Source organism: Glycine soja, chromosome 5 (genome assembly GCF_004193775.1).
Source record: "Glycine soja cultivar W05 chromosome 5, ASM419377v2, whole genome shotgun sequence".
Classification (NCBI taxonomy): Eukaryota; Viridiplantae; Streptophyta; class Magnoliopsida; order Fabales; family Fabaceae; genus Glycine; species Glycine soja.
Genome location: NC_041006.1, coordinates 27,057,921 through 27,070,626, shown reverse-complemented (window position 1 = coordinate 27,070,626; position 12,706 = coordinate 27,057,921). Strand labels below are relative to the sequence as shown.

At 31.2% G+C, this 12,706-nt stretch overlaps 1 protein-coding gene across 1 annotated transcript; it reads left to right on the top strand.

Annotated features, from left to right (window-relative positions):
• Window positions 1–4,708: 4,708 nt before the first annotated feature.
• Window positions 4,709–6,879, top strand: LOC114412422 (probable WRKY transcription factor 15). Its single transcript, XM_028376318.1, has 3 exons — window positions 4,709–5,645; window positions 5,835–5,963; window positions 6,329–6,879. Exons 1-3 carry the CDS (start codon window positions 4,930–4,932, stop codon window positions 6,486–6,488), a joined length of 1,005 nt encoding a protein of 334 aa, XP_028232119.1. The 5' UTR covers window positions 4,709–4,929; the 3' UTR covers window positions 6,489–6,879.
• The last annotated feature ends 5,827 nt before the right edge of the window (window positions 6,880–12,706 follow it).

Sequence of the window (12,706 nt, the reverse complement as noted above, 5' to 3'; positions counted from 1 at the left end):
CAACGGTCAGATCATGGACAAGTGTCTTGTGAAGTTGCAAACCAAATTTCGAGAAGATCCAACGGTTAACGAAGGCTGGGCAGCGTTTTTACCGAGGCAGCTTCATGTAGTTTTCTCTAGAAGCTTCATTAAGAGGCTTCGTCCAAAAGCTTCATTAAGAGGCTTCTAGCACATTCCAGACATCTTCTCAAAGATCCCAACGGTCAGGTCATGGATAATTGTCTTTTGAAATTGCAGACCAAATTTCTAGGAGATCCAACGGTTAACGAAGGCTGGGCAGCATTTTTACCGAGGTAGCTTCATGTAGCTTTCTCTAGAAGCTTCATTAAGAGGCTTCCTCCATAAGCTTCCTCGTGGCTTCTTTGAGAAGCTTTCTCAAGAGGCTTCTTTGAGAAGTTAGATCCTTATCTATCCACTCCCCTCTATTAACTAAATTAACTTCCTTAAAAATAATTACGGATGAAAATAACGCAACAAATAATCAAACATCAAACATAATTACTAATAATATATAATATATATATCAGGGTGCTACAGTTGTCTCCTTGGCATTTCAATCTTACTCATATTGGCTTTTTGCCCGAGCAAGTAACAACATCTTTGCTCCAGCCTCAACCTTCCTCTTCCCATTAGACATGGTCCCCACCTTCAGTAGGTCTCATCAAATTCAACTTGGACGTGACTATTTTCAAGGATCAAAACATGTTTGGTTTAAGTATGTTCTTGTGCAATGACAATGGGACTTTCATCAAAGCCATGACTGAACACTACCCAAGATCACCTCAATCGCATGAAGCATAAGCTTTCACGCTCTAGCAAGTTCTCGTGTGGATTTGGCATCTCAACCTCCATGATGTTGTTTTTGAAACAAATTGTAAAATGATAAAAGATAATATGACAACCTCAAAAAATACCAAAATGTTTTCCATGTCTTATTAGCTAAATGTAGGGTTTTCCTTTCCTCCATCCAAAACTCTTACTATTTGTTTGGATGGGGAAATTAAAGAAGACAAAGTATTTTAACAAGGATATTAAAATGTTTTCCTATAATGTAACCTGTTTGAATAGGATATTTTAAAAGTAATTAAAATGATATCATTTTTATAAAGCATTTTAATCTACTAAAATCACAGAATTTTAAATTCTCACCAAAAGAAAAGGAATTAAAATTCCTTCGTATGAAGCGCGCGCTCTCTCTCTCCTTCTCAGCACACCACCAGCTCTCTCTCTCCCTCTCACTTTGCTCTACTACATACTCAAAGTTCCACTCTCTCAAAGCAACTTGATCGAGCAATTCCAGCATTCACTTCGCTAGCGTGTTTCACTCACAAAACTTGGTGAAACAGTGGTTATTCCGCTCTTTATCCCCCCCCCCCTCCCTTCGTTCTCAATTTAGCTTTTTTTTCATGGAATCTAGGGTTTCTTATTCCTAGGGTTCAATGCTAGGTTTTCGCGAAAGGAACATGTAGCCTAACCACATGCTTATGATTTTGTTTTCTTTATTTTTTTATTTATTAATTTCCGTCTCTGCGTTATATTTTAGAAACAGATTGTGAGACTCCTAAATTAGAAGTCGAAGTTTGCTTGTAGAAATGGACAACACGTTTGACGATGAAGTTGAATCGGCTGTTACAATCGACGAATACCTCGAGGAAGTTGAGGAACGGGAACTGGTAAGTCATTCAATATTGAAAGTTTAATTTTTAAATACATATTTAAAAATGAAAATTTGAATTTTATTGAAATTAAATTACTTTATCCAAACAAGGAAATTAAAATATAAGAATTTAAATTGCCTTATCCAAACAAAATATTTACAAAATGAAAGGAATTTAAATCAAGACAATCAAAATGTTGTGTATTTAAATTTTCTAAAAATTTTTAAATCCCCCATCCAAACACATGGTTGGTGTGAGTTTAGTTAGAAAATAAGATAATCTTGTTGTTCAAGGGGACATCCAGATTTTATGTTAACTCTCATAATAAATTAACAAAACGATTTAATTACCCATTTAGTTTTTATAATTTTCAAAACTTATCTCTTTTAGTTTTTTTAGTTAATAAGTAAATTTCTTAGTTCTTAAAGTTTATATTTTAATTCTTAAAAGGTATCTCCCGTTAATTTTTTTTAATTTGGTTAGTTAAAGAATTTTAACAATAAGAATCCCTTAAGAATTAAAATTTAAATTTCAAGAACTAAAAAAATTCACTTATTAACCATAGAAACTAAAAAAAAATTAAAAGTTATAAAAACTAAATGAGTATTTAAATCTTAATAAAATTAAAATAGTTAAAATAAACAATTTTCTTGATAATTCAATTTGCGGCTCCTAGTAACAAAGGAGAGAACTAATGTCAAAAACAACTCTCTCTCCCTCCGTCCTCATCCGTATGGTGTCAATCCAAGTCAACTTGAGCAAATGCAAATACCGTCATTCACCACACGCCTACTCCTACAAACAATTATACTACTATCACCTCGCATCAATTATAACCCCGTGGTCCCCACCACACAGAAAAGGCAACGTCCTCCAATAACTTAATTCACACATAACAAAATTAAAAATAGTACTGTATTAACTAGAATCAACTTTCAACACAGTAATAAATAACTTTTATATTGGTCTACCCAATATTTATTATGCTCGTATAGTTTATTAATATAAGAAATTTATTACTAGTAATAGGAGTACTAATTTATAAGTATTTTTTAAACCTTAAAGTTATAAGATATTTTCACTGATTTATAAGTTTCTTTTATTAAAATAAATTTATTTGTTACATAACGTTATTTTTAATAAAATACTTTAAATAACTTATAAAAAATAAACTAGCATATAAGTTACTAATTTTATTTTTATTATTTTATTAAAAATTTTATTTTATCATTTTATTTAATTTAAAACCCTCTTATAGAAATTAAACACTAGATGACATATTTATTTTTTATTATTATTTTGCAACTTGAATTTCTACTTTTTTTTATTAGTTAGTTTGATATAAAAATATTTATTTTAATGAATGATTGCATTGTTTATTTTGGTTTATAATTAAAATATTTGGTTACCAAAGTTAATTAAAAAAATTGAAAATTACGCATACTTCACTGTATAGCAATCAAACTCTAACGAAAAGATATTAAATTTTACTAATCAATCAATCATAGTTAGAAGATATGATTTGTATAATGTTTGAAGTCATGCAAGTAAGGGAGGTACACATCCAAGTTCTTTTTGTATAAATAAAAAAAAATGAATATTTAACAAAAATTATAAAGAAAAAACACTTTTGTATTTTAAATTAATTTATTAATAAAAGATTTAAATGTTAAAAAAAATTTCAAACAATATAACTCTTATAAATTTAATTTCACTTTTCCATAAAAAAATAAAAATTAAATTTTACCATTTTTTATAATACAAAATTTTAAAAATTATTATCCTAGTTTTTAAGATAATAAATTATTAAAAATACATATATGTAGTTTTATGTCATTTAACATTTATTAATTAACTTATTAACTTGTTTTACTAAATACTTTCAATTAAATCAACTAGTTTATAAGTTTTCTACTAACTTTTAGCTTTTTAACTTATAAATTTTTTGCTAGCTTATAAGATAATTTTACCAAGCATATTCTTGCTCGATAAACTTTTGAATACTAATTTATTTTGGTGATACTAATTTTTTTTCCCTATACAATTACACAATTATATAATAAATGCATTAAATTTTATAATAATTATTTTAAAATTATATTTAAATTTTTTATGAAATAATCTATATATCTATAATAACATTTTTCTATGAATAAATAGTGTATATAATAAAAGTATGAAATATTTATATAACAATCACAACTTATTATATAAAACTAACGATGAATTTATCAACTTTAATAATTATTATTTTGAAAATAATATTTATCATTATTTTTATTAATTAACCATGTAATTTTTTTTAACAATAACAATATATAAAGATCAAATTCTTCTCTTTATTTATTTTGTAAGATAAATATTAAATATTTTTATACTTTAAAACACTAGTTATATTTATTTGTATTGCATAATAGTTTTAATTTAAGTACTAAAACATGTGAATTTTATTTTTATAGCATAATATTTATTTTTATCTGTATGAATCGAAGATATATAAAAAAATTATATTAACTCACATTTTAGTTAACTAACTGTCTTAGACTTTTTTTTTTAATTTAAAACATATGAATCAACAACACCTTTCAACTTTTATTTATAATTCTTTATACTCAGAGAAAAATTTATCACTTATAAGTTATTACATTAATATCTTAAATAAAATTATTTTATGTAAAATATACATGTAATTATATATATATATCAACATTAAATTGATCAGAATTACACTCAAATCAAATTTCATAAATAGAATTTTAAGTTTAAATGTATAAAAAAAACTCAAGTTTTTGAGAAAAAAATTATAAAGCTTTTGAAAAATGTGTTTATTTTTTTTCAGAATTTAAGGATCAAAAGAAGAAGAAAGGAAAAATCATGAGTTTTATTTATTTTTTAATTAACAAACACTAACAACTAACCTTGAGTCCTGGGTGATAAAAAAAAATCCTGAATAAAATTTGTTGACAGAAATAATACAAAAACGCGTATTTTCCGTATGATAAGAGTGAGTAACCATAATACCCTGTTAGATCTTATTCACATTTGACGGAAACAGGGTAGCGTGACAGTCCAGTCACCTAGTGGACCAAAGCAGCCGAATCCTATAGCACCATTTTGACCAAGCCATATAGCTACTAGCTAATAGCTCCTCCCTATTCTTTCTTTTGTCAACACCTTCTTTCTTTGTTTAATTCTCCTCTCTCTCTCTCTTTCTCTCTTACACCCTTCCATTTTCTCCTTCTCTTCCTCCCATGGTGTAATTGCTCCAACTATGGCCGTGGACCTCATGACGACGGGTTGCAGCCGAAACGACAACATCAATAGTTTCACAACCAAAGCCGAGGAAAATGCCGTCCAAGAAGCTGCTTCCGGCTTAGAGAGCATCGAGAAGCTCATCAGACTCCTCTCGCAAACCCAAACCCAAACCCGCCATCAAATCAACAACAATAGCTCTAATGAAATCGCCATCGCCATGGACTGCAAGGTCGTCGCTGACGTGGCAGTCTCCAAGTTCAAGAAGGTCATATCCCTCCTCGGCCGAACCCGTACCGGCCACGCCAGGTTCCGACGCGCCCCTCTCCCCAACCAAAACCAACACACTCAACCTCCCTCCGAACCACCCGTGTTCCACGCTACGCCGCTGCACCAGATCCCACCACCCTCCCTTCACCAAATTCCCAAAACTGAAAGGAACCTTAACGATTCCTCCTCTTCTAAAACCATTCATTTCTCATACCCCTCCGCCGCTACCTCCTTCATCTCCTCCCTCACCGGCGACGGCGCCGCCGACAACAAACAACCTTCCTCGTCGCCGCCCGCGGCGGCGGCGACGACGACGCCCTTTCAGATCACGAGCCTCTCGCACGTGTCGTCCGCGGGGAAGCCTCCGCTTTCGACTTCCTCTTTCAAGAGAAAGTGCAGCTCTGAGAATTTAGGCTCTGGAAAATGCGGTAGCTCCTCCAGCCGCTGTCATTGTTCCAAAAAGAGGTATCTCAATTTCGTTTTTTTTTTTCCATAACTAAATTTAGAGTCAACAAAATTTAAATGTCGAATTGCTAAAGATTACATGTAATTAATTTTAATTTTGCTTGTAACATGTTCTTTTTTTAAACAAAGGTAATTTATTTTAGCAATTTTGTTCTCATGAATTTGGGTTTTTTTTTTCGCGTGATACAGTAGGAAAATGAGGTTGAAGAGGGTAGTGAGGGTACCGGCTATAAGCTTGAAGATGGCTGATATTCCACCAGATGATTATTCTTGGAGAAAGTATGGACAGAAACCAATTAAAGGATCACCTCATCCAAGGTACATCATTTGTATCATAACTAATTTAAATTTTAGTTATTTTTTTTCCTCCAAAGATTGTTTTGTGTTGGATTGGACTATTGGTAAATAATGGATATAGTATGTGCTTGTTTTGATCCGTGAGAATTGAAGACTAAGATATTGTCCAATAATTCAAAACTTCTTGACGGGGTTATAATATGTGTATAGTATGTGCTAGCTAGGTGCTAACATGAACTTGATAGTTGACTATTCAATTTCAAAATTTAAAGTGGACCCAATTTATTTGGTTTCCTTTTATGCTGTTTTTGAGTACCTATTGAATCTGAGGAGAGGTCATTCATGGGTGTTAATTGTTTTTTTTGCTTTGGGAATGATAATTGCAGGGGTTACTACAAGTGCAGTAGTGTGAGAGGGTGTCCAGCGCGAAAACATGTGGAACGAGCTTTGGATGATCCAGCTATGCTGGTGGTAACCTACGAGGGAGAGCACAATCACACTCTCTCTGCTGCTGATGCTACTAATCTCATTCTAGAATCGTCTTGAAAGTCGTAACCAAATCATCTTTTTTCCGTGACAAGGTTTTAATTAAGTAGTAGAAGAAACGCAAACCATTATTAATCAACGTTACAAGTTTTCAACGGGAGCAATTATGGCGTGTTGAATTGAATTGCAACTTTACTCTAGTCAGTCAGGGGCATTAATCTTGAAAGATATTATTAGTGGGTGCTGTTCCCTTTCCCTGTACAATATTGGATTCTTTTTCTTCTTTTTTTAAATCTTTTATTTCCTATTTCTCGTTCTCTTCAAGGCTGAATGAAACATTGTGAATCCGTTGCATCATTAGAAAAAAAATTGTCAAGGGTGGTGGTTGATTTGGTAACGGATTTGAATCTCGGAATTAAAAAAAAAAAAAGCAAGTGGGTTTTGGTTTTTATTGTTCTTTTTTGCTTTCCTCAATGTGGTTTACTTTATTTTTGGTGCTTATCTTGGATACTCGTCATTTCTCAACTTTGTTATGGGGATGGGTTTCAACTTTCAAAGCTCAACGGGATTTTCTTTGAATTTTCTTAAAGAGTAAAGTGGAGAAAAAAGCAATGAAAGGGACCTAGTCAAAGAATTGGACAGAAGAGGACGGACATGTCGTGTATAAAACGGTTGACTAAGAGAGAGAGAGAGAGAGAGAGAGAGAGAGGTTGGGAGTTGCTAGTTGGGACGGCTAAATGAGTGAATCAAATGAATGAATGAATGAAGGTGGGTGATGTGTTAGAAAGAGGAAAAGGGTGAGGGAGTTTTTAATGCAAAAAATTTGTTGGACACTTTGGCTTCTAGGAAAAAGGGTAGGTTGGGAATTGGGTTTTTTTTGGATGGTCTAGAATGGCTCTTGTGGGAAAACCGATGGCAAAGTCAAAATGGGTGGGTGTGGAATTGATAAGTTCTAGCTCTGAGAAAGGGTCCTACCTTGTTAGAGCAAATTTGTTCTTTTGCAAACTTTGCCTTTGCCTTAACGTCAACTTTGTTGCGCGGATAGGGTCCCCCCTTGGCTCATTCATCATCATTATCGATTTCATTATTCACACACACACACATGTGGCTCCTCAATCATGCACATAAAATACTACCAATCTTCTGTCTTGTTTTTCTTCCCGTTGCTTCTCGCAATGCAATTCGTGACATTTGCTAATTAAGTTCTGTATTGTAGGATCCAAATCTAACTAAAAGTTTTTGCTCACACATAATATATTCTTTTTGACAAAATCTTACATTCAGTATGAATACGTATTATAACTAATTTTATTATAACTACATTTAGTAGCCGAATGAATTCGACGTTTACGGGTCTTGTAGCTAGTTACATAAGACAGGTAAGACACGTTACTTCCACGGAAAGAAAAGGTAGCAAACGGCGCGTAAAGCTCTAAGTCGTATCAACCCTGTCAACTCTTTAATTGTTTAATTTTAATTTAAATACATTTTTAATTTTTGTAATTTAACAATTTTTTTTTACTTTTGATTCTTTAAGATTTTTTTAACCCTTACAAATTATGTTTATTTTTTTTTTGGTTTTTAAAATATTTTAAATAATACTTTAAATGATAAAAAAAGCCAGCGCTATAAAAACGAAAAATAAATCAAACATAGAGTTTGTAAACACTAAAAATAAAATAAAAAATTACAAGGATAAAAACTAAAAAAAAAAGAAGCTAGATTACAAAAATTAAAAATATATTTAAATCTTTTAATTTCATACATGATTGTATATATTTTTAAGTGATTTAGTTCAATTGGTTGATTGAATAAAATGAGTTATAAAATCTGTCTTGGATTCTTATAAAAAAAATCATTTCATGTGATTATGTTAATGAATAAATAATGATCAAATGACTTATTTATCTTTAATCTTTTTTTTGGTTTAATTTAATTCTTTTTCTTTTAAAAAATTATTTTGGTCATTTATCTTATTCTTTTTATTCAGTTTAGTCTTTTAATCCATTTAAGAATGACATCTTTAATCATTTAAGGATGAACCCTTTTTGTTAAAAATAAAGTGAAGAAAATTGACAAAAAAATTCCTTTTTAAATGACTAATGACGTCATCCTTAAATAGATTGAAGAGTCAACTTAAAAAAAATCAAATAAACTTTTTTAAAAAAACAAAAAAAACTAAACTAAACAAAAAAAGGAAATAAAAGACGAAATAAGTTATTTAGGCAATAAATAATCTATCAAACAATTGTTGTGATATAGTAAAAATTTATGAACAAGGAGAGTATTATTTAGATAATGAGTTTTGAGAAGGGAGATAAATTGAAAATAAAAATTTATTCTCAAACATATTTTTGAGAGATAAGCAATCGTAATTTCAAACTCATTTTACTTTTAAACGTAGTTGTAGAATCCTCCTACCGAAATTTCAAGCACATCCTTAGGAAATAGGGAGAGTAAAAAATCAGGTAAGAACCAATAAAACTGATTTACAGTTGGCCCAAAATGGGACAAAAATCTGGTGTTAAAAATAAAAAGTCATTTTGAACCAGTTTATTTATTTATTTATTTTGGAAAAAAGTTAATTTTTTGTTTTCATTAAATGTTAAAAAAATAATTTTAGAATATTTTTAAAATAAATAAAGGTTCATATATGATATCACATTAATTACTATTCTTTAAATATTTATTATGATTGTTTTTTTTTTATGTTGTAAGATACTGTGTGATATGAACTTTTATTTTAAGTTTGAATTACACCTAAAATTGCTCATTTATATGAACTTATTACTAAATATATTATATAACATAAAAATTATATTTAATTATTACCGATTCAACCATGAATCATCTACCATGGAACTAATAGATTGTGAATCACTATTTTCATCAATTCAATAACTAGTCCTCCATAGTCGTAAAATTTTTGGCTGATTGATTGTAAACTATAATTTTAGTTCAATTATTTATACTTTGAATTATTTAAAAGAACAGTTCATTAAATATTTCTATATTTTGGTTAAGAATAAGAATATAAAATTGTTTCAACTATTTCTATCGTCAATGTTTCAACTAACCTTCGGCCTCATGCTTATGTGTCTTGAGAGCCAAACCGATAATAACAGAGATTCAATGGTATTAATTATTAAAATGAGAAAACAAAGGGCATCCGCTAATTAATATCCATTACGTAAGACTATATTTCTTAAGTAGTTTTTGTCTATTACGGTTGTTTACCTCTTTTGAAAGCGTGTTTATAGTTTAATATAATAAGAACAATCTTCAATCACCAAAGGGTTGAGCTTTCAACCGACATTTTATTGTTTATGTGACTTATGAGACATTCGTAACTAGTGGTCAGCCTTCAACAGTTCATAAGGACATAAGGTGATGTATAGTAATTTAAACATATATGGGTGACTCTTATTTTTCGCTTCCAACTTTTAAATAATGAGCAAGACTAAAAATATGCATTTGAGTCATGTGACTAAAGATCCTTATAAAACAGTTTTTGTACCTTTTAAAAAATGTAATTAAGTTGTTAAGACAGTGGTGGGGTAGGAAGTGCAAGTTAATTATAATTTAAGAAAGTTGTACGTAGGCACCAAAATTGGGTTTGGTAGTTGGCTTAGGACTTTATCCAATTATGGGATGGCAGCTGTTGTACCCAGCTTTCTAAAATGTCCAAAATACTTTTATGGATATTTTTGGTTATAAATAGTATAACTAATTTTTCATTTCTTCAGCGCTTTTTTTTTCCGTGAAATCTCACTCCAATAGTTGAGGTTGCTTTTGTTAGGGTTGTTTTCGAAGAGTATTTGGTCTCTGGTGACGCACGTGCTTCGTTAGGAGTATACGATGAAGAAGAAGAAGAGGTACACCTGAAATCCGTATGAACATACGAATCAACAATCTGTATGAACATATAGATTATTGATCTGTATGTTCATGTGGATCACCAATCCAGATGACCATACGGATTGTCAATTCGTATGACCATACGGATTGTCAATTCGTATGACCATACGGATTGATGATCCGTATGTTCATACACATTGATGATCCGTATGGTTCATACGGATCAACAATCCGTAGGTTTCTAATTTTTTTAACTGTAAATAAAATTATATGAATTATATATTAATTTGTTTTGTAGTGCAAATTTTTTTGTAATAGTTTTAGCAATTTTAGAAATATTGATTTGGTGATATTATTTAATAGTGGTATAAACAAATGTATTTAGTAATTAGATTGGTAAAAAAATGATAATATATAAACTTTTAAAAATTACTAAAACTAACATTAGATTGCTTAAAAATTAATTTAGTGATTAATTGAAAATAATTTAATTCATAAACATGGCCAAATTAATTTAGTTTGTCGCACAATGTTACTTCAATATTGCAAAAAAATTATGATCAAAACATAGTGATGAGGACATGACCAAGAGCAAGGGCAAAGATCCACTTGAAGGACCTGGAGGACCTATGACAAGGGCTAGAGCAAGGAAAGCTAATGAAGCTCTTCAACAAGTGTTGTCCATAATATTTGAATGCAAGCCCAAGTTTCAAGGTTGTGAGTTGTATCATGACCCAAATGGAGGAGGACTAAATGACACCACTTTATCTCAATTTTAGAGTGTTTAGTTTGTCTAAATAATGGCCCAATCCTTGTAAAGTTGGCTGACCAAAATTATGTTTTGGGTTAATCAACTAAAAGGGCTTTAGTTAGGTTTAGTTCAAGTTGTAATAAGGGCCCAATTGGCAACCTAGGCATCAGCCTTTTGGGAGACCAAATGGTGGCTGACTTGTTGGCTGTTGGGGGTGACTTTTGGTTGCCACAATTTCAGTTACACTCAGCCATTAAGTTCTTTTAATTCCCTAGGTTAATGGCATTAAGTTATTTTAATCCTAGGTTAGTGGGTCATTACTAAAATTTGATGTAAAGCTTTTATATAAACTAAACCATTTTATCAATAAACACAAGTTGAGTTTTATTCAGAAAATTAGAGTTTATCTCTTTTATCTTAGTGAGAGTGATTCTCCTAAATTCTTGAGTGATTCAAGAACACCCTGGCTGTATCAAAGGACTTTCACAACCTTTGTGTGTTGCCCTCGCCGGAAAGAGTGATTCTTTCCTTCCTTTCATCTTCAACCTTGTTCTTTCAAACCACAATTCCAGAAAATTCACTTCTGCCCAGAATTATCTTGTGGCCCTAACTCCCGTTTTACGCACTCAAATTAAGTGATTCTTGAGCCTAAATTGAATTTCAAGACGAGACCTTTCACCTTGTTTTGGAATCACCTGATTTGGAGTCCTGTAGCTTGAGTTATTGTCATTTCTATATTTCTGTCCAGCCACCACTTAACCTACGTTTTCTCATCTCATTATTCCATTTTATGCCAAGAACCACCTTATTAAGACCCACGAAATTAACCACCTTATTTTCCATCCTTTCCTTAATCAATTTCCGCATTTTCCATCAAGGTTTAATCCTAGACGATCCTAAGTCAGCCTTTGTGCAATGAAGGTTCATATCATTTGGTAATCAGAGCTCCGGTTCTAGGATCAACACTTCCTTTGCTGGAAATATTGGGTAACATCCTTCTTTATTCTCTTTGCCATTTATATTACCTTCTTATTCATATTTTTTTTAGGCTGAACCATTGCAAAATTAAGCCTTTTGATCTCTTTGTTAAAAAAAAAAGCAGAATTTCGTATAAGCAAAATTAAGAAAAAAAAATTAGGCTGAATGGTTCATGCTTGAAGAACTTTAAAAAAAATCTCTTTAAGGTAATATATTGGTTGCATGAAGGATTGTTACTTGAATTCCTAAATTCTGAATTTTATTTCCTTCATTTGTGCCTAAAAACATTGTTAGCCTTTTTCTTGGTTAACCTTTTCCTTGTCTCTCTAGCCTTACCTTTACACATATTGGTGAATTGTTCTTTGTTGTGGCCATAATCTCTTGAATTGCCTACGAACTCAAGGGGAATTAGAGTGGTAAAAGGCAAGAGTGTTTCATTAGAGAAAAGCCATAATTGTGTGATACACTTGAGTGGGTGAGATATTCAAACAACAACTATAATTATCTTGTTACGTTTGATTTGTTTGTTTGAGATGTCAGGTACTAATCCTAATGATGGAGTGAGGCTTTCACAATTCCAAATGCAAGCTTTGATGCAACATTTGGAGAGGTTAATGAAACAACGAGATGATGCGCTCCATGAGAGGTTGGATCAAATGGAGAATAAAGATCATAATGAAGAAGAAAGGAG

Bases quoted from the DNA above. Each gene is read 5' to 3' on its own strand.
- LOC114412422 (XM_028376318.1), top strand. From the start codon at position 4,930: ATGGCCGTGGACCTCATGACGACGGGTTGCAGCCGAAACGACAACATC. The intron at 5,646-5,834 runs GTATCTCAATTT...CGCGTGATACAG, and splicing joins TGTCATTGTTCCAAAAAGAG to TAGGAAAATGAGGTTGAAGA. The intron at 5,964-6,328 runs GTACATCATTTG...TGATAATTGCAG, and splicing joins AAAGGATCACCTCATCCAAG to GGGTTACTACAAGTGCAGTA.